The sequence below is a fragment of the Perca flavescens genome, chromosome 16, assembly GCF_004354835.1.
Source record: "Perca flavescens isolate YP-PL-M2 chromosome 16, PFLA_1.0, whole genome shotgun sequence".
Classification (NCBI taxonomy): domain Eukaryota; kingdom Metazoa; phylum Chordata; class Actinopteri; order Perciformes; family Percidae; genus Perca; species Perca flavescens.
This window is the reverse complement of record NC_041346.1, coordinates 7477893-7501052: the sequence shown is the minus strand read 5'-3', so window position 1 is coordinate 7501052 and position 23160 is coordinate 7477893. Positions and strand designations below refer to the sequence as shown.

The window sequence follows — 23160 nt, the reverse complement described above, 5'->3', positions numbered from 1 at the left end:
AGGCAGGCTGGGGGAACTCATATGTGAAAGTGAATGTGAATGTGAAATTTTCATGCCATGGGACCTTTAAAACATTGTCAGTGCCTTGTTTGACGCTTTTTTCAAAGCTTTATTCTACCATTTTCTAAGCTTTCAATGCCTTTAGTCACTTTTTGTCAACATTTTTGGCGCTTCTGTCACTTTTATGTCATTTTAGTCAACAGTTTTTGACGTTTTTTTAGAACATTTGAATTGCGATACAGAAAGATTTGAAAAGGGGTCAGGCTTGACCCGAGGACAACAGCATGGTTAACTACAGTACTTGAGTAAATGTACTTAGTTACATTCCACCACTGGCTGCAGCTGCCTACGTCGGTGAAGGACCCTGGACCTGGAGTGTCCTAGCAGCCCCTTGAGAGGCTGCCTGTTGCCAACCCCCGCGCTGCGCTGCCATGTCTGAAAGTTACGAGATCCATTTTTCCATTTGAAACGCATTTACCGTGAGTGACGCATCCCTGCGCAAATGGACACCGTGGTTTTCCTAAATTTTCTGTCGATATTGTTGCGTATTGTCCTCCTTGTTAAGAGGTTGTGCTGCGTTGGGAGCCGTTGAGACTCGCTATGTGATGTTGGGCAATACAAATAAACTCAGCTGTCTCACAACCAAGTTCTCACACACACACACACGCACAAACACAGACCTCCTAGCCCTTCTACAGGACCTATGGGAGTTTTAAATCAAGGACGGGCTCGTTCCCACTCCCTTCTTTCTCATCCCTCGCATGTTCTCGCCTCACTTTGGCTTCTTCTTCCTTTTGCGTTTCATCAATCTTTCACTGCCATTTCTACACCCTCCTTCCTCTGTCTTTCTCTCTCTGTCAGACCTTGAATATAATCCTCTCTCTCTCTCAGCCTTTCTCCCCCCCCTCTTCCTCTGAGCCTTGAGCACAACAAATTTTTCCGAGCCCGAGTTTTGAGCATTTCACCATCTCCCCACAGAACGCCTATTACTCAACCGAGTCAGCTCCACCGCACTTTGATGTGTGTGAGACCTCACTGGTGGATAAGTGCTGGTGTTGGTGTGTGTGTGTGAGTGTGTGTGTGTGAGGGCTTTGCAGACATGTCATGGGCGGGTGATTGAGTCCAGACGTTGTGGGTTCCTCTCCTCACCGCCGCCCCACCCCCCAGTCAGGGGGTTCAGAGTGTGTTGGGCCCGGGGCGGGGCCGCGGATCCCTGGGGTGCAGTAAAGTGATAGGGCAGTGCAGGGGGCTCGGATCCCCCCACCCCCCCACCCCCATGGGGACGGAGGTCAGGGGTCGGAGTCTGGGCCCTGCCGAGGCCAGGATCAGGGTCCGCGTTAGTCAAGCACGCTTCAGGTGGGGCCTGCCTGTAGAAAGCACCGCCGCATCTGGGTTTCTGTGTGTCTGTGTGTTTGTGCGTGTGTGTGTTTGTGCGTGTGTGTCTGTGTGTTTGTGTGTGTGTGGGAGGGGAGGGATTATTCTTTCCTCTGGTGGTTAACGTATTCTCTTTCTGTGATACGGAAGCAACTGCAGCAAGAAATGACTTTTTAAACTGTTACAAATGAGTTTTTGACGAAGCTCGTGTGAAAGCGGCCTGCTGTTACACCTGCGGCTGAGCTGCAGGTTCTCGTCATTTTTTTTGGTTTCTGTTTATTTTCTACGCAGTCGCTTGTCGCTTTCTGCAGCCTCTCGCAACAGGAATCCAAAGTGTGTCGGGATAATATAATAATACAACGGGCACCACATTCATTTGTCAGCCGTCAACGTTGTGGTGACTCTCGCTTGAAATACCGCGGTCGTATCAAAAACCATTATAGGAAATGTGGCTGATCACCACATCCAAACGGAATGTAGAGAATGTTTGACAGTTTTCGGCGCTGATCCAGAATAAAAACCAATGGGATTATGCCGCTTGGGGTTGAGATGTGTTAACATTCGGAGTCTGTTTTTTCTGAATTTGTTTCAAATCTGCGGAATTGTGCGTGTGAAGGGTCCGCGTTGGACCGTTGGAATAGAACGGACACCACCATAGACAATCTTTGTTACAATATATATATTGATATTGTCAAATGAAATTACTGATACTGTGATGAAAGGTTTTATCCATATCAGGGCTGCTCGATTATGGGAAAAAATATTGATATCACGAGAATTTAACGCGATTACTCGTTGACTTCTGGAAAGATGTTGCAATTATTGATCTTAATAAATCAACAGTAAAAAAAAAACAACACATACAACTGTGAGTTTACTTACAAAACGTAATGAGCTAAATAATAGTTTTTCTCGATTATTCTGTTTTTGTGATCATTGGGATCCGAAATCATAATCACGATGACATTTCGATTAATTGCACAGCCCTAATCCATATTGCCCATTCCTTGGGGGTGGATTTAAAACAATCTACCGATCGTATTTAAAAGAAAAGAAAAAATAAATAAATAGTAAATAGGTGAGAAGAGGAGAAATGAAGAGAGCGAAAAAGAGAGAAGGGATCCAGCCTGAGATAGACGTTAAATGAAGCATCAAGCAGCTCACAGCGGGTTGTTTTTAGACTTTTTGAACTTCCCCTCCCGTCCCTCAGCGGCTCCTAAGATGGACGACAGCGAGGTCAGTCCGCCACCTGGGCCCAGACACTGACCAAACACTGGCTCCCAGGCTGAATGATGGGCTGTCGCTAACCCCCCTGACCTCGGCTCAGAGTCTAAGGTGTCAGATCGATATCGGGCGGGCGCGGCGAGCAGCTCGTCCGCCGGGAGCCATGCTGGGCTCTCCGAGCCTACCCCGGCTGGGTGCTTCGGGCGTGGGCGTCCACGTTAAGTCGAATTAAAAACTCATTATCATCGTCACGATGCGCATACAGTGATCTCTACAGCAACCTGCAGATTCTTCCTCAGTGCACATGTCCGGCAGGGGGCTGATGGGATATATTTAAGTGGGGTAATTCTAACAGGAGCTGCTCTGGGACTCCTGGAGTTATGTGGCATCATGGGTCACCATATATACCTTCAGTAGCCTAATGCAGATATTGTTCTTAAAGTATATTATTTCTTTTCTTGTTTGCCAAGCAATTCTATTCTGTTTACATTCTTGTCTTTTCATGGTCATAGTTAATATTTAATATTAAGCTATTGCACTGTTCAATCACTGCTGTGTTTTTTTAACGTATTTTTATTGCGCGTTTTACACATAACATACAAAAAATAACAATATAGGATGCGATTAACGTAACATGTCACGAGGAAAAGGGACGGACAGAAGGCCACGTCAGCCGAATGCGTACAAATTATTATGACGTAATCTTCCCGTTGACCTTTGGACAAACTTGGAAAGCAAGAAAAAAATGTGTCTTCTCGTCCAACCCGAAATGGGTCTCGATAGTATCCCTCAGAGGGTTTTACAGGGTTTTACAGATTGGGTTGTTGCTGTTGTTTTTGGCGCCATTGCTTCAAACTACTCTCTTCTATTTGTGGGTCAAAAAGCCACTGCAGCGGAGTGGGGGGGCAGTTATAAGCTGCGGAGCATGTGCAGTAGCCTTGTGAGACCGTCCTGATCTGGCGAGCTCCAGTTTTCCACTCGCAGATCAGTCTGGCATCTTGAGATAGAGAAAGTTTTGAGCCGTTCGCCAAACAACGTTTTATCCGAATTAGAAAGTATTCCTTCATTGAAAGAAGAGCAAAAAAAAACAACACTGAAGGCTTTTCTCGGAGGAAAAGATGTTTCTCCCGACTGGTTTCGGCAAGAGTTTGATCTGATTGGTTGATTTGGCCCGTCAACATAGGTGGTGATAGACAGATGGTTTATCCAATCAGCTAACCAGTATTTTCGCCCCTTCCCAAAAGTTCTCCCTTCCCGGAAAGTTGCAGGAAATGCGATGCAAATGCGATGCAAATGCGAAGCGATCCGGTGAATCTAGCGGAGTCAGGTTACATGTGCAGGCGATGTAACCCAATTTTACCCTGGTGAAGGTGTATATTATATAAATATACACATATACACACAGGGTATTCATATATATATATATATATATATATATATATATATATACATACAACCCGGTTACTAAAGGAGTTATCTTGGTCTTATAACTAGGTTTGGGTATCGTTTGGATTTTTACGATTGATGCCGAACCGGTACTTTCAAAATTATTACGATTCCTAAACCGATTCTTAAAAAACATCAAAGAAAGGCTTTTACGTCCGTTTTGGTGAGCCCAGAGCGGAAAATATGGCATTTTAAAAGTAGCCTACATTTACGGTAGCTAGCTCACGGTAGACTAGAGAGAAAGTGTGATACTTTTACGTCCGGTTCGGAGCGAAATAAGAAACCAAAATTTGCGTTCTAATCCGGTCCGATTCCTACCGGTTGCGTGCTTCCATTGTGGAGCAGAGTTTCGGTATCCAACCCTTCTTATAACCTGCGTATGAGAACTCTGACTTTAGCCAAGGTAAGGTTTTTACGTGCCGTTTGAGCTAACCGGGGTATTGCCTTAACCTGAATATGATCAGGTTTTAAAACGGCATGTTAACACACCGAGTAGTGTGTTATTGTAAACTGCCGTCCTGGCAACCTGAGCAACCATCTTTGGCACAGCGGGGGTTGATGACTCGCTCTGTCAGCCCCTTGGGGTTTTACACTGACTGAATGACGGAGCCCTGCTCTGTGTGTGTGTGTGTCTGTGTGTGTGTGTTGACTGACACTAACCCCTTTCTGCTGTTGCTGCTTTGACCTTTTTGACAGCAGAATAGCTCTGTCAGTAATTAACCTGGCCCATCCATGTAAGCCAGAAGGAGAATCTCTTGTCCTTCTCAGTCCAAAATATTCGTCTTAAAAGGTCCATGTCAGTCAAAGTAGTCACGTGTGATTGCCTGCTGTGTCTCATGTAGTACTCAGCTGGAGAAACCTATGACTTTTCAACTGGTCAGCATACAATTTCAGTCTTTTCCCTCTAGGTTTGTGGAAGTCTTAGGGGGCACGTATTCGGCAGGGGGTTATGGAGGTCTTTCCCCAAGAAAATGTTAGTTTTGTGGTACAAAATAAGCAATTCCACATCATTTTGAACAATTACTATTACCATATTTGTATACAAAAATGAGAAAAAAAAGCTAGAGAAGATAATAAATAAACAAAAGCCAAAAAGCTTAAAGACTAAATTTGCTAAAGAAGTCCACTGGGAATCAACTACAACCTGGGAAGAGTCATTCAGTTAGTTTAGCTCTTTCTCCGCTTGGATTTTACTTTCATTCGGCTGAGGTGGTGTGGCCCAAAACGGATTTGGTGCTGCGCCTAAGCATTATAATGGTAGGGAAAACACACACATATAATAATATATAATAATAATAACCCCATATTAATAATAAATGATTGTTTACTTGGATTTAATGGGGACACTCTACTGACTTCACACATCATGAGTTTACTTGTCATGGTTAGTAATACTAAGCCTGCGAAAACCCTGATGACGTCACAGTGATGTCATCATCATTTCTAATGAAAGAAACTATTCAGTTGCATTATGGGAAATGTAGGTGTTTTTTTGTTGTTGCTTTTTTTGGAGACAGGGACTAAACAGTCTGAATACCTCAATTTTGACCATTCCTTTTTTTTTTATATATATATATATATTTCTTTTGTGAGTCCCCAAACTAAACTCTGAGGTGCTAATTTGCATGCAGCTTATATTTAAAGGAAATTCCTACTCTCCATAATAACAATTACATGACATCATATAGGCCTAGTGTAGTTCTTTCCTGGAAACTTCCTCCGAAACTATTGGAAATGATGGACCACAAAACTAACGCATCACTTAGAGCGCTTGTTTTTAGACAACATTGAATATTTGGAAAAACGTTGGCTTTTTTTATGAAAAAAATTGTTTTGGTGGCAGGGTTAGCTCAGTTGGTAGATCAGGCGCACATGTACAGTATAGAGGTGTACGCCTCGATGCAGAAGGTCCAGAGTTCGAGTCCGACCTGTGACAATTTCCTGCATGTCTTTCCCCCTCTCTCATCCCCTTTCATGTCTAGCTGTCCTATCCATTAAAGGGAAATATGACCAAAAAAAGAAGTGTTTTAGTAGAAAAACAAGGTTATATTTTTCCAAGTAGGATATTGAGAGAAAAAAAAAAGTATTGTTTTGCCGTTTTCCTGTTTTTCTCACGGCACATATTGGCACACAAGGCACAAAGACAGCAGGGCATAATTAGCAAAGAGATTAGAATATACACGGAGCTTTACATAACACATTCTCTGTCTGCATGGACTCCGTACGCCTGGCACACACACACACACAGCAGCACACTGCAGCTGCACCGCAGGACGACTTAGTGATTGGCACAGTCAGGACCACCAGGGTCCATGAACACACCACCGTGTGCTCTCTTTCTTCCTGTCTCTCTGTCTTTCTCTCTCTCTGTTGTATTTTTTAACCTTCCGAGGTGCCTTCCCACAATCAGCAATGTGTTTTCAATCTGAGGTCAGTTATTCACCTCCTCTGGTTTTTGTTCCCAGCAGTTAAAAAAAAGAAAAGGAAAATGTAAAAAAAAAAAAAGCATAGAACTGTCTATACTTTACAGACTCCATTTTTCCCATCTCTCTGCTGTCAACGCCCAGTCAGACCAAGCCCCCTGGCAGACACATTACGCGTTTAAATACATTGTGTGTGTGTGTGTGTGTGTGTGCGTATACGTTTGTGTTGTTCTAAGTCCTCGGACAGATGTGTGTATGCAATTAGCCAACTAAGTAATAATGGCTTTAACTTCCCAGCGGCGAAAAGCTATGAATGATGGGACAGGTGGAGGGAGGGAGGTGGGGGGGATGGAGACCTCCCAACCCCTCCGGGGGCAATGGGATGGACAGACCCCATCTGGTGACATCACAGGCCTCATCACCCTCTGTTTGGCCCCATAAAGAGTTCCCCCTAGAGGCTGTCATCAGGAACTGCAGCTCAGGATAGTGTGCTGCAGTCTTAGTATAAAGTAGTATCTGATATTTACTGTACGTGAGTATCAAAAGTCATTTTTCTGATAATAATGTACCTAATTATAAGAAGTAAAATAACAAACTGATTTTGAACGTCATTGGGGCTTCCCTATAGTGAAGCATAGGATTCAGGGTGGCCACACTTTGTTAAAAAGTCAGGGTTTTTTTTTTTTTTTTTTTTTCGCTCCAAACGAATGGAGACAATTCATGCAAATACGGCCACAGGTGTGTAACGTTATCTTCATCACCCCTCCCACCCCCCGTCGTCCGTTACGTTGGCGGCAGATTGCACCAGATACTTCCATTATACTTCTTCTTTACTTTTCAGACTAGGGTTTCGGCACTTTGCAACAAAACAGGCAGGGTTTTTTATTTTTTTTTGCAGTCTTAACAGATTTCTTCAGATTTTATTAGTAAAAGTTTCCAGAAAATATGAATAACAGTGACAAAGTATTTGTACTTGGCAGTATTTATACTGTGCTACATTAAAACACTGGTGTGCTGTTTAAAAAGACAGCGGGTTTGTGGAGGAGTAAAATGAGGGACTTGATATAGAATCAGCGTGAGGTCTGTGGTTTTTGTGCTCTCTTGTCTTTCAATGCAGACATTATGAGTGTGTGTGTGTGTGTTAAGAGAGAAGCGTCATGTGTTCCTGTGGCCTAAAAGCATCCCCCCTTTTCTCTCGATGTGGATTAACGCTGGGAAGCTGCCCCTTGTCTGACCCAACTGCGTTCATGAGGAAAACGACAGGAGGGCTTTATCTTATTCTCCTCCTCCCCTTTTACTTTCCTCGTCCCTCTTGTTTGCCTGCATTCTTCTTTTTTTTTCCATCTCGTTTTATTTATATATTTTTTTGCTCCTCTACTCAGGAAACTAGGTTTCGGTTGAATGACAAATATCTTGGGACTTTTTGAAACATTGCTGCCCATAGGCGACGATTTACGTTTTCCTCCGTGGGTGCTCAGTCACGTCCCCTTAAAAAAAAAAAAAAAAAAAAAAAAAAAAAAAAAAAGTAAAAAAGTAGTCCAAAAATGTTTGCATTTCAGAACCTTAGGAAATGGACAGCGGCCGACACGAACACACACGCCTGTTAACTCGATAATTACGCCGTAAAGTAGGCTATCTTTCAACTCAGGACAGCGCCACTTCTCATAAATACAGATAGGATTGGAGATGAAAACTTTAACCGCGATCAGCTTCGTGGGAAATTACGAATCAATGCCACCTGTCTAGCAGTCCCTAAATAGGCGTTTTCATTCGAGAGACGCTGTGATTGGTGGATAGGATATGGAGCAGGGGACCGACAGCGACATAACCAATCACACTATGACAGACGCTCCACTTAGCACCAACAGCAATGTTTAATTTTTAGGGGGGCTTTTCTTGAGTTAAAAAAGCAGAAATTATGAGTTATTTAGACTAATATTTAAGGAAGGAAAATCACAGACTGGTGTATGTCAACGTTTAGTCGGGATACTGTTTCGAAACATGTCATTTTTTTTTTTTAATGCAAAAATATTTAATAAAACACCCCAAAATTCATTGAAAGTAGAGATCCATATCTTTTGTTGTACTTGCAAAAGTGCGTTGTTTGGAATCACCCGTGTTATTTTTGGGTAATCAAAATTAGGTAGAGTTAAAAATAAACCCATATTTCTGATATAGAAGTTTAGAAAACGGCTGTAATTTCACGCAAAGACAACAAATTTTGGGATATTTTGGATGGAGGTCTATGGGTTTGGATGAACTCTACGACTGTGCATCTTCCTCTTTTTCCTCTACTTCCCTCCATCGGCTGCCTGTTACTTTCTTGTACTTCTCTTGTCTTCTTCCCTTCCTTTTCTTCTTTCACTTACTCCCACTCTCCTTCCTTTCCACCCTTTCCCTCCTCTCTTCTCTCTTTCCAATTAGCTCTCTTTTTTTTTCGGACTATGTCTGTTTCTGTCTGTACTGCCTCTGCCTGTCCCTTACCTGTGCCAGGCCACGGAGTCACACTACCACAACAGAAGGGGATAAAGAAAGCAAACAAGCGAGGGAGTTTGCTGAAAAGAGGGATTATCCGTAGATGTGTGCTTTGTTAAGAGCTCCAGTTACTGATAAGTCATTGATAAGCCCCTCCAACTGGCCGCGAGTTATTCAGCCAATCAGGGATCATTAATCCCCGAGACAAATGGATTCAGGGTTTAGGTGCTTTCATTTTGCTAATGGCTCATTATGACACATTTATAACTGACGCAGAACTGCTGAACCGCGCTGTTGTTCTTTGGTCGGATCGCTTTTTTTCTTCTTTCAACTTCCTTCTATCAAACCCCCCCCCCAAAGCTTGGTAGAGCCTTAAGAGCATCCTGCTGCTCAGAACAATGCCAGAAGGAAAACTGTTGAAATTGCCTCGATCAGCCCTGTGAAGGCTTAATGACTCACTAAATAGCCTATGACAACAAAGCCATTTAGAGAAACAGACAAATAAATCCTGCTGGTAATGAAAATGAAGAAACCCTGATGGTTTGTAGCTCGGTAAATGAATGACGCTCTCTCACGCTTCAGTCCAGAACACGGCAGGAGGGTGGGGGGGGGGGGGTTGCTGTTAACCATACGATGATATCAGCCGTCTATTTCTACCCTCTTAATACGACCCACGGGAGAGTTTCATAAATTCACTCCCTTGGAGGTGGCAGGAAATACAATCTCATATCTTAACCACAGAACGTAACGGTCACGGTTTTTAAACACGTCTTTAACGTTGTGGAACGGTTGCAGTTTGGTTAGCCTTGGGCAAAAAAAAAAAAAAAAACTACTTAGTTATGTTTTGGTGCCAACACTGGTTAGTTAAGTTTAGAAATAAGATTGAGGTTTGGTTTAAAACCAAACGCTATTTCACTTCCCGTTACTGTTTATTTCATATTAACATTTAATGCAAATTCCACATAAGTGAACTTATTGTGTCAATAGAACTTTTTCTGATTATGAAAGTTCGAATAAAACTCGCTGTTTACTTTGATTTTCAAATGGGACTCAAACCCCGGTCTCTTGAGAGCCAGTCCCCTGTTTGTTTGACCCATCTATTACCCCCAACCTGCCTCCTTACGCGGACATTTGGCGCTCTCATACTTCACTAAATATACATACTTCACTGTCACTAAAAAACGTAAATATGAGTCATATTTGCTGATTGAAAAAACGACCTATCTGGGCGTTTTTGGGGGGAGGACAGTCCCTAGTGTACAGATAGTAGAGATCGTAAAAAATATCCACAGGACAAAGTTTCTGGTCCGGCTCCACATAAAAGGAGAGACCAGAAGACGCTGAGAGATGAAATGTCATCTTTTCCAGCACATCTTGAGTTTGAGCTGTGCGTTTATGACTCTGTGTCTTATCAATATTTCATTTCTGCCACTCAAAAACCTCCTTCTCCAACCTCTGTCTGGCAAACATCTGGATCATCTGTTCGCTCGCTGTGAATTTTTATCGTCTTCTCCAACAAACACGTACAATCCACATTTTTTTATTTAGGCCGCATATGTTTGGCCTTATTTGACACTCTTGAGAACTGCCATCCAAACGCATCTCTGGTGAAGTGATCATAAACATATTGGAAGACAGATATGCTTCCAAGGCAAAGAAAGAGAAACTGATCGGCCAAAGTACATTTGCAGGCAGACAGGGATGCACTTATTCGGCACCTAGACTCGACCTGAGGAATACTTCTTGCGTTACACCTCACCTACACTTCCTGCTCCCTGGCTGCCATCTGCAATGTCTTTTCTTTTAATGATTGTGAGACACTCACAATAACCCTAACCCCTAACCCTAGCATATTTCGTAAAGTGTTTTTTGACTCGACCTGAGGAATGTTAGTCGCGTTACACCTCACCTACACTTCCTGGTCCCTGGCGGCCATCCGTAGTGTCTTTTCTTTTAATTATTGTGCAATAACGCTCACAAAAACCCTAACCCTAACCCTATCATATTTTGCAAAATGTTCTATAGTAATTTGTCTGTCTTTGGTTTTTCGTGGTAGGAAGTTTCGCACCACCTTTCCAGCGTGACCTAAAAAAAGGTGAAATGCAGCTACAACTAACGCTCATTTTCCTTGTCGATTGATCAATTAGTTGTTTGGTCTATAAAATGTCAGAAAACGGTGAAGAATGTTGATCAGTTTTTTCCAAAGCCAACGCTTGAGGCCACTGACTGACTGTTTAGATTTTCTCTGCTCTGAACCATAGAATGTGTTTTACTATTGAGTGCAGAAGTGAAATCCAATCAGGAGTGGTCACTGGAGACTGATTATGAGATGCGTGTCCATGCCAGGAAGTTATCGCTGTCCACACTCCGGACACTATCAGGATGTATCTGAAGACACATATCCGCATTATCATCACCTTCACAAACTTTGTTTCCCCACCTCTCTCTCTCACAGAAAGGCTTTACTTACAGACTCTTCTTAATCCTGACAAATGGTATCCGTTCCTCCTGGGTCAGGTCTGATTGACAGCCGCTGACACTCCCGAGGTTAAAGCTAACGTTGAAGGCTTAGCAAAGACACAGGAGGACAAAGCAGGCTACCCCACAGTGCTTCTGGCTGAGGACATGATACCGTAGAGCCGGTTGACCCCTGATAGTCATAATATCAGCAAGCGGCTCCGAAACTAGAAGCTGAAGGAGGCCAAGCTGTGCCTGCCTGGAGCCGAAGCGCTCGGCTGGTGCTGAAGGGGGGAAAAAAACCTGCGTGAGAAAACAAGGGCTTTGGTTTCACGTTTGACCAGACTATATTCAGATAGAGAAAAAGAGTGGTGGACAGTAACTTAGTACTCCCCGCATCCACAGCAGCCATTCATTCTAGCATCTTTTTGGGCCCTCCTCACATGATGGCCCTGGGTACTCAGTCCCCTTCCCCCCGCGCCCCTATACTCAAGGATTGTACTTCAAGTACAAGTACCTCAAATTTGTACTTGAGTCTTTTCTTTTCATGCCACTTTCTACTTCTTCTCCACTACATCTCAGAGAGAAATATTGTACTATTATATTTTTACTCCACTACATTAATCTGAAAGCTTTATTTACTAGTTACTTTACAGATTAAGATTTTTGCGCACCAAACACATGTAGTTTATACAATACAATGTTTTATTATAAATTAAACTACCCATAAAATATAACGGTCTATAAGTCCAGCTGAAATGATTCGACCATTAAACACAGAACTGTTTGGAACGTTTCCAGTTTCTTAAATGTGAGGACTTTTCTGCATTGAGTACTTTTACTTTTAATACTTTAAGTACATTTTCCCAATGGTACTTACATACTTTTACTTACAATATGTAACATTTTCAATGCAGGACTTTTATTTGTAACAGAGTATTTTACAGTGTGGGATTAGTACTTTTACTTCAGTAAAGGATCTGAGTACTTCTTCCACCACTGCATAACATCCCAACACACGCATCCGCTCATTTGTGGCCGATGTAAACCCAGTAGGACGCCCACTAATCCTGCAGCACATTTACAATCTGTGTAACAGCAACACGATACCCCCAGCAGGCCTCGGCGAGCACACACCTCCCTTTATGCTACCCATGCCTCTCGAGAAAAAATGTACACTACGTGTCAGCGGCAACAGCTGCGTCTGGATCGCTCCCTGCCTGCCTCACCTGGCCTCAGATCAGCTGATTCCATCGGCTGGGAGCAGGAGTATGCAAAGCTATGCAAGGTAGCTTTATTTGTATAGCACGTTTCTGCAACAAGCCAATTCAAAGTGCTTTTCGTAAAACATTAAAGAGCAGTTCAAAACAGTTCAAATAGAATAAGACAGCTATGAAATACAAGACTAAAAGTAACAGTGTAGTGTAATAGTGCGTTCCATTTACCTCGGAACTCGGAAGCTGGGAATGACTTCACACCCGAGTTGAACGCGTTCCATTTACAAGTCAGATTATCACTGTTTTCATTAGCTCTAGCCAGTTTAGCCATTGTTAGCGATGCCACTTTATAACTAGTTTTTTTGTATGCATACAAACAGCGTAGCAACATGTCCACAGATAGAAGACGGACAGGACTGTGTGTACGACTGATTTAGTGAGACACAACTAAGACAGAAGTCCTTTTAACTATATGTTACTACACCTTTCACGACTGTTGACGCAGGGAGCAGCCATGTTGGATTTTTAGCTCGTGGGGAATTCTGATGTTGTCCCAGTTCCAAGCTCAGAAATTCGAGGTTGTGGGGCGCGTTTCCGACATTGACCTCTGAAAATTACCGAGTACAAATGGAAATTAACAATTACTTCTAAAGGGGCAGCGTCGAAACAGAAAAGTCTTCAGCCTTGATTTAAAAGAACAGCGTTTTAGCAGACCTGCAGTTTGTTCCAGATATGTGGTTAGTTCTGACTCTGCATAGGGACAGAAGGCAGACCAGTCCACGACGACCTGAGAGGTCTGGATGGTTCATAATGTAACAGCAGATCCCAAATGTATTTTGGCCCTATTCAATGCCGTATAACCCAACAGTAGTATTTTGACATTCATTCTTTGGGAGACAGGAAGCCTATGGGTAATATCTGATCCGGGGCCAGCGGGGCTCGGTGAAACGTGCTCCGGCGAGTTCCCCCGTATCGGATCATCAGCCTGCTGCATGCTCCAACACGGTCTCTGGCCTGTCTCCCCTGACGGCCCTCACTGTGTCAATGAACAGAGCTGGAGTATTGAAGACATCCGCAGTATGTCAGTGATACTGAACCGCGGGCCATTAGCAGCTATGGAGACCCAAGCAGCAGGCCCGTCCCGAGCATAATCTGTCTCCGATAAAAGCCTCAGAAATGCAACCTTATACGGCGCCGATGGGAATATGTGTTTCCAATCACACTCTTCAGGAATGAATACCTGGCATATCGCGCCGCTGCAACTTTTTTTCCCCCCGTCCTTCTCCTGTCCACTCGGTTTACAGTAAACACCAGGCGAGAGAAAATCTCGGGGCTCTTTAACGGCGAGGATTGAGAACAGGCCTCATTTTCCCAGACTCTGAGTTTTCCCACAAGGGGCTTCTCCATCAAGCTGTCACATTGGGCTAATGAAAATCTCATTCTACAGAGGGATCCTCCTAAAGCTGCTAAAGGCACATGCTAACCAGGGGATTAGCCCTGTAACGCTAGGGGACTTCAATTTCAGCACCAGCATAAGTCATCACTGCCAAGCACCAACATAGATATATGGCTTAGGACTGACTAGCGTGTGTCGTACGAGGGTTTCTCCCACGGAGGGTGTGTTGCAAAGGGATCGGTGGAGTCTCACAAGAGACTCGGGATGATTGAGACTGACATGATGAGATCCTGTAAACAAAACCAGAACCGTAGCCTGGATGTGTCCTTCACAGTCCAGGCCTCAGTTATCCAGCGCATACGGGCACTTTCTTCAGCTGTGGTTTCACTGAGGGCACTTTCACTCCTATAGCTCAGTAGATTTGGGGGTAATGTTGAAACATTGTTGCCGTTTTTATTTGGTTCGGTTTGCGTTGAGATTGCACTTTGTCAAAACACACCAAAATGTGTTAAGAAATGTCATGCGGAAATGGTTACTTTATTATTGGATAGAATATCCGAGTGAAACTCTCTGACACCTTCTGGTCTCAGAAATAATGGGGTAACACCAAATTTGCGTCTTGGGTTTTGAATAAAATGCCTTAATTGTCATATCATTCAAAACGGAAATCAGAGTACTACGCTGCTAATTACACAAAAGTAAAACGTTCTCATTCACACATTCCAGACGATGATAAATGAATAAATAGATGAATAGATAAATTCAACTTGTGAGTTTTTGTCCATTCAGAGTTCTGATAGCTGTGGGGAAAAAAAGCTGTGTTTGAGTCTGTTAGTCAGAGTAATCTGTATCGTATGAGCTTCCCAGAGAGAAGAGCGTTTTATGGTTTTGGCTCAGTGTTTCTAATATTTTAGAAGAAGGCAAATGATGTGAGCAGCTAAAAAGACGAGTGAAGAAGAGGAATTCCCTGATGAGAGAGAGAGATGATGATGATGCGATGTCACACACACGGGGAGCGATTCATGGTCATTATAGGTTATGGATCTGAAAGTTGTTTGTCACTTAAATCATAAAGAAGTCTGTGAATTGAGTGTGAGGTTGAAATTGCTGAAATTGTTTGTTGGTTCACTTCCTGTATTTGGATCGGATCGCATTCTCGCCTGAACTCTAGAGCAGAGATCTTCAACAGGACCCCTAGGGGGTTCTCAGAGCTACATTAATTATCCACCAAATTAATGTACATTTAAAAGAAAACAAAAAAAAATCCCACTTATGATAGGCTTACTGGTCTATAGGTAAGATGGTCACTAAGGTAGCCATCCACAGATACAGTTCATCTGAAGGATTCATTGTGCCACATGTATATGTTTAACATTAAAACACTATTTATAAAATCAAGCCAACAATTCTTCTTTTTCTAGCTTAGTATTCTGTCCAAAAATGGCATGTATAAAGGCTTTAGGCCGCCCACACTTTATTGTAGGTCAAGTTTAATATGCAACTTAATTTTTTACAATTTTAATACAATTTTATAATGTAGTAAGGGGTCCCTGTTCCATCTCTCTTTCAGTTAAGGGGTCCATGGCTTAAAAAGAAATGTTGAAGACCCCTTCTCTAGATCACTTGGAAGTGAACCGGGACGCCCGTTTTTTTTGGTCGGCACCGGAGTTCGAATGAGCTTTCACACCGCCCCAAACGAACCGGACTATCCGACGAAACGCTCAAGGCTTCGGTTAAAACGGACCAAACTGCTCAGGTGTTAAAACAGCCTGAGATAACTTAAAGTATCAGCTGTTGTCATCAGGCGTTAGAGCACTCATAACCCTTTGGAGAACGCATCAAGGCGAGAGACTCCACCAAACAAACCAACGTGTAACCATCCTCACAATTAAGCCAGCTGCTATTGACGTACCCTTGAGCAAAGCCCTGCTTCAGGGGATCTCAGTGTTCGATGCGTACAAAACAAAAAAATGCAGGCTTCAGCAGAGAGAGCATGCATGCTCAGCATATTTTCCTTGGGTAAATAAATCATTAAAAAGGTCAAGATCAGAGATCGCATGATGTTGTTGTGGGGATTATCCTTGCATACATAAATGTGGAACCATCGGCTCACCAATGATAGATTCGTTGTGTTATTAATATTGCTGACGTACAGAAAAGTGCCCTCACTGTGGATTATGAACAATTACATTTGGTCATGTAAGCATAGGTGCTCACAAGCTTCTTTGGTGGAAATGCAAACATGATTTTTTTTTTTATTAATCTGCCTTTCAGAGCTGTATGGTGCCCTGTTTACACTCAGTGTTACTCAGCCAAACATCCCTAGTTAAAAATCGATCAAACTGTTTGAGATGGAAAAATTACGGCCATGGGCTTTATTATTTAATTTCACTTGTCTGACTTCTTCTATTTCTTTAGTTCATTTAGTTATTTTGATGTGGGCGTTGTTTTGAAATCTGTTATCTTTCATTTCTGGTATTTGAGACAATTGTGAACTTCAAATCGTGAGTTGAGTGTATTGTTACATCCCTACGAAACACACCGTGTGTCTCCTTTAGGTCTTACAAATGCGAATGCATTTCTTTTCTCAGAATATTTGCAAAGGCAATGTTGACTTTGCTAGAAGTCTTCTCATTGCCTGCTATTTGCTAACACACTGCTGCGTTCCATGGCATGTCAATCAGTGGAATAGTGTAAAACCATTGGCAGGTATATGTATTGCATCACCCATATACTGGAACCCACACGCGAAAATGTTGCTCCTTAGTGCTACTAGTGATCAAAAACCACATAGGGTACCTTTAAGTGACCATAATAAGGACTCTAGGCTTGATTTACTTGAGATTCCCTGATGACTTGACCTAAGACTCTTAGAAAGATAAAAGGTTAAAAAAAAGGCTCCGTGCTGCGGAGGAGGGTCTAGCTAGTTCATGCATGCAATGGAATTATTGGCATTTCTTTAAACCAATCAAAAATCGGCATGGGTGGCGCTACGCGTGACACGGAGCCCTGTTCCCTCTGCAAAATAGCCTCGGGAAGGAACTTGCTTTGGTGGAACATGTGTACGTTCAGAAGTTGTTTTAGTTGTGCAACAGAAAAGTCAGATTGGACATCCGGCCGTAAAGAAGCGACATCCTGCAGAATTTCCGGCAGCATTGTAGCAATCCCAGAACTGGAACGTCGTGGATATAGACTAGAATTGGTTAAACCCCAGAAGTAGAAGTGCAAGAGGCAGATTATTTAATTAAAATGCCCAAATTGGTCACAGTCATATAAAAAGACTGAAATACAGATTATGAAGATTTGACACTTTGACTCCAAAACATTTTGTTATTTTCACACAGATGTGATGTTCTTCTGCACAACATATTCACGTGTCACCCTTTTCTCTCTCTGTCCTCCAGGTTTTACCGAGGTGATTACCACATCGACGTATGCATCAACGACTACCTGGACGTCTACTGCCCGCACTACATCGGCCCGGTGTCTGACGAGCGGGCCGAGCGCTACGTCCTCTACATGGTGAACTACGACGGCTATAGCTCCTGCGACCACACCGCCAAGGGCTTCAAACGCTGGGAGTGCAACAGGCCTCTGTCGCCCAACGGACCGCTGAAGTTCTCCGAGAAGTTCCAGCTCTTTACTCCCTTCTCCTTAGGCTTTGAGTTTCGCCCTGGCAGAGAGTATTATTATATCTGTGAGTATGCGCTTACCTACCCTGTTACCTGTATTTATAGAAGTGATTGTACTTTTGATACGGACAAACATGTATGGACACATTTTGTATGCAAAACTGCCATTTACTGAAAGATTTTTAGTATTTAAAATGTATTTATTTAGCACATCTAAAAAAACACAACAACCACAATGATACATAGAAGAGACATTAGGGAAAAAAGACAAAGTAAATCCAGAAAAGGGGGGCTTGGCAAGTTGGGTTTCCTAGAATAATTTAACAATAGGTAGCATAAAAGATAGGAAATCAAAAAACATAGCGTTAGGATTTAGAGAAATGGCGGACCCAAAAATGCAAAGACAACCCGGCAGTGTTACGTTCAAAGATTTAATAAATAAACAAACAGAGTCCTGAAGTAAGCAGGAAAAAAATTGTACCAAAAAATGTTAAGCAAGCCAAAAGACCAGGAATCAAAATAACTGGAACACCGAGACAACCAGGTTAGACATACACACACAATACAATGATCTGACAACAGACAAAGACAACACTAAGACTAAATACACAAGGTAACGAGGGTGAAACAAAGGACAGGTGACACGAGGGCTCAGGAACAGGTGTAACACATCAGGGTGGGGCGGACAATCAAAAAGGCGGGAAAACACAAGATATGACATGGGGAAAAAACAGACTACAAAATAAAACAGGAAACTGAAACATAAAACTTACACAAGGATGAAAACAGGGTAAAACGCAATCAGAGAACACAAGAGACAGTAAACAAGGAAACGGGGAATAAATTAATACAATAAAACAGGAAAAACCATAACAGAAATCCGCAACCATGACACATGCACTCGACAATATTTATAGACACAAAGAGACAGACAAAAGGAAAAATCAAATGAGGAAATTATATGAAGAGTTAAGAAACAGAGAAAGGAAATGTGATCATGAAAAAAAGAAACGTGTTAGGTTATAGATACAGTAAAATATTTTTCACAGATTATTTTTGAATGATAAGGAGAAAAGTTTCTGTAGGCTGGGAGGGAAGCGATTTCCATATCTTAGAATCTCTGTAAATGCTAAATTGGGATATTGGTGATTCCCGTTTGAAGGGGGCAAAGCTGGGCTGCTTTTTGAGTGGGAAAATTGTGATATTGATTGTTAGGGGTAAACAAATTGCAAAAAGGACGAGGTTGTGGTTTGTTTAAAGATCCATGAACAAATCGGGCAACTTGAAGATCGTTAATTTTAGAAATGTCGTTAATTTAAAACATGTATTACTTGTAGTTTGATTAGATCAGTACTGACTTGAATCAAAATGGTGCCAATTTTACACCCTTTTCTTGTAGAGCTGCAAGAAGACATTTATTATATATTTGACAACTTTGGGTTCTTCTGTCAATGGAAAAAAGTTCCTATTTCTCAAAGTAAATTGCCCAAAAGGTATTGATTTGGTATCAGTTCTGAAACTCAGGTTATCAGCACTAGCAAAGAGAGATTTACAATGCTGCCCAGCTCTAACTGGGAGTTATATCAGAAGATCCATTTCCTTATCATGTTGCAAAAATAAAAATAAAAAAACGGCAGCAATGTTGGCATTCTGTTTTGCAAGTCCTTGGAATGAGGGCCAAGCCAAAATACAAGCCAGAGGGAGCAAAACATCTCCGCTTTCGAGGTCTCGTTTGAAATGTCTTTTGTTTCTGACTGGCTGAGCTCAGCTTTCTCTTCTTTGTGAGAAAACTGGGGGAAAACAAACAGCTGGGAAGTCATGTTTTCATAAGTGAAGTCAGTGCCCTGCAGGGGCAGAAGAAGAGATACACTGCTCTCCATGGTAGATTTTAGGTATTTAGCTGACACAGGTCAGAGGAACTTTATAATAAGAAGTGCAAGAGTCAGGGAAAGGAAACCAAATATTGGCATTTCAACAAAGTACAAAATATAGATATCAAATCCAAAGAGACTGGTGAGAGGAGAGGGAAAGTATGCAGAAAGTTGTCTGGCTTTTTGTACAACTTTTCAGCCTTGCTTCTAGACCCAGAGTAGGTAATTTGGAAAGCTGCCTATAACTTTAAATTCATTCAAAGAAATACACAGTTTGGCTCATCTGATCCATCTCAGAGGATGTTGATTTGGGTTGAAATGGAAATAAGGATTTGGTATCTGTTAGCTGGTCACTGAGTCAACACTTTGGACCAATGATTTCCATCTTGACACATATCTTTGGAAACTTTGCAAACTCAGCTAAGCTGAAAATAAGTACTGTGTGTTTGCAATGAAGCTCAGTGGAGTTTAAGATCATAAGGAAGATTTTTTTTACATAATTTAGTGAGGTCGATGATAAAATAATAGTCACTGGATAATTTGTTCTTGCGTCTTTCAACACTTTCGTCCTTGTGCGAGTTAAACCAGATCCAATTTTTGTTGTAGTATTTTGTGTTGTGATGGATTACCCTGGACTTGATGTTTCTGTTGGATTTCTGTGTCCATTGGCCAGTTTTCTCGACTGCGTTGCATAAATGTGACTGTATTGTTTAGGGGAATTGTGGTCTGCTTCTATCCGTGCCAGGGAATTGTTGATGCTGTTGCAATTCCTTGGATGTCGATAAGAAAAATCACAGATTGCCTAATTCTGCTTTATTTGTTAAGTTGGCTCTGGTTGATGTGACACTAAGTGAGGACGATGTTCTTGTGGACTTTGATTTTGATTGATCATCCAGAGAGAGAAAAGCACAGAGACAGCCCATATGGCTTCGAGCAGTTTGAGGCCATATGGGCCATCTCTCGCTGACTCAGATTCATGACTCATCCATCAGATTCTTGTTCGCCAAAGACACCTTTTTTCCCTCTGAGAACACGTGATCTGGGCACGGGATAAAGCAACATAAGACAGAGACACCTTTGGGAAAATATTAAGGTTTTATAGTCAGAACATTTCACATAATAATCATATTTGTCCTCACATTGTTTAGAGTTGTGTAGAAAAGAAGAGCTGTTTCTGGAATTTAATCGTTTTCTTTTAATAGAAACCTCTGTGTTCCTCCACATAGAAACACTGAATATTGTAATACTATATATAATACAATAGATTTATGTTGTGGCCATCAATTGTATAAATACTTAAATGTAATGTTTTGAGAAATAGTTTTTTTCTGTCAGTTTGGTATGATGAATGGCTCTAACTACTACAATACACATGAGCCTTAGCTGCTCTTGCTGTGGCGAGACGCTAGTCAGAATCAGTAGCAAAGTCAGAACGCTTCATCGTTCAGTGATTTAAAGCGTATTTGACTACTTTGTTTGGTCCCTTGTGGGGAAGCAGAACAAGCTAAAAACAGCATTGACATGTAATTACCTTTTAAAATGTTAGCAAATAAGTTACACATCCAACAGACATGGAGCAACATTAGAGTTAGTTGTGATTTTGGCCAGTTAATGTTAAATATTCACTCTTATTTTAGCTGTGTTTCAGTCTCCAGAGGGAAATATCTGGCTCTTTAGCTGCTAGATGCTGCTACACTAGTCACGTTAGCTAGTTGCCCACTTTGATAAACCCGGGGTACACTATCTGCCCAACACTAAACGACAGACAACGTTTTGTTCACTAGAAACAGCTGCTTCCTGCATCTAAAAACAAGTTTAATGTGAGTGAATCAAAAAAGTAAAGTTGTAGGTTAATAAAAACAGCGAAGCCATTAGCTAAAAGAGGCTAACATGCTCCGTAGAGCTGAGGGGAACTGCACAGAAGGCTAAGTGATAAATCTTATAGGATCCCTATTCAGAGTGACACCTTTACACAAAGCAATTTGATTAATTGTTAATATATAAATATTGTCGAGTGCAGCTTTAAGTTTCGAATGTTTCACTTACACAGTGTAATCCTTAGCTTTAGCTTGCTGTTAGCGCTGCGTAAACACCATTTTAGGCTTGGTGATTACATTTTTTGTACCGGAAAAATCTTTTATGTCCACATCCACATCCCTTTGACTTTTTAAAGAACATTTAGTTGCTACTTATCTGTACTGCTTGAGTTTTATGTCCATGCAAGCCTAACATTGTCTCTGCAAAAAAAAAGCATTTGCTTTTTTTAAATTTTATTTGAATGCTTACAACGTGTCGTCATTTCTTCACTCAGACTTTCTTAATGCGTCTTTCTTGGAGCTTTGAAGCTTATAATGGCATCATTGAGAAAATATAAGTATTGCCATCACACGTAAAAAGATATTTTCCCAAATGGATACTTTTTATTTATTTTTTTCACCCATCAGCATTGTTACAGTTGTTACAGTAAACTATGTTTTATCAGCTGCTGGTGTCATATCCCTAGTTGACTTGCGCTAACAAAAGCTCAACAATACCTGATAGTTAATACCAGTGTTGTACATACAATAGGGTTTCAGAATCTGTTCAGTGGGCATGTAAATGACACATTCGGGGGCGGGTCATGTCTGCTTGTCTGAGTGAAGACAGACACTCCTTTGTCCTGCTCCTGTGTGATGATCATCGTTCGCCCTCAGGCAGGGAGGGGGAAGAGAGGGCGGGGCCACGTCAAATAGATGACACCTGCAGTTGGCTAAGGGCCTGCCCGTCTGGCAGACAAGACAAACACCCGGAGGAAAGCCGTCCTGGTGTGGGATCAGTATTGCGGCTGGTCCTGGAAGGGTCAAAGGTCACCGAGCTTTCTCCTGGCCTCAGAGGGCGGCATGTTTTTCTAATAGAGCCTCGGTGGAGCGGGGAAAAGCCTGATCCTAATCTCAGGGGATAGAAATCCAATTTTCAGAGGAGACAGTTGAGAGTCTGGCTCTCCCTGTGTGAGAGAGATGACTGTCTCCCTGTAAAGCCCTTGTGCTTCAAACGCCGGGGCCCCGCTCCGTACAGCCAGTGCAGATCTACATCGGTAATGACATGAACCCCTCCAGCACAGTGCCCCGACAGCTTCCCTTTCGCTTCTTGCAGCTGATGCAAAGACAAAAGGGCTTTGTTCCCCAAGATAGACCGCTCATCACAAGAAAAACATCTGATCTCACACTATTTGAATCTAATTCAACTCACAGTCACAACAAATCCCAGTGGTGGAATGTAACTAAGTACATTCACTCCGGTACCGTACTTAAGGACAAATTAAAAGGTACTTGTACTTTGCTTTTCATTTCATGCCACTTTCTACTTCTACTCCACTACATTTCAGAGAAAAATATTGTACTCATTACTCCACTTACACACATTAATGTGACAGCTTTAGTTGCTAGTTACGTTACAAATTAAGATTTTATCACAACAACATACAGTACAGGCCAAAAGTTTGGACAAACCTTCTCATTCAATGCATTTCCTTTATTTTCATGACTATTTACATTGTAGATTCTCACTGAAGGCATAAAAACTATGAATGAACACATATGGAATTATGTACTTAACAAAAAAGTGTGAAATAACTGAAAACATGTCTTATATTTTAGATTCTTCAAA

At 42.0% G+C, this 23160-nt stretch overlaps 1 protein-coding gene across 2 annotated transcripts in view; it reads left to right on the top strand.

Annotated features, from left to right (window-relative positions):
* Positions 1–23160, top strand: part of LOC114571017 (ephrin-A5b-like) — a 103591-nt gene that overhangs the window by 72240 nt on the left and 8191 nt on the right. For both annotated transcript variants that reach the window (XM_028601770.1, XM_028601769.1), the window contains one exon: positions 17417–17709. In XM_028601770.1, the coding sequence (XP_028457571.1) occupies positions 17417–17709 (293 nt within the window). The remainder of the gene's footprint in view (positions 1–17416; positions 17710–23160) is intronic.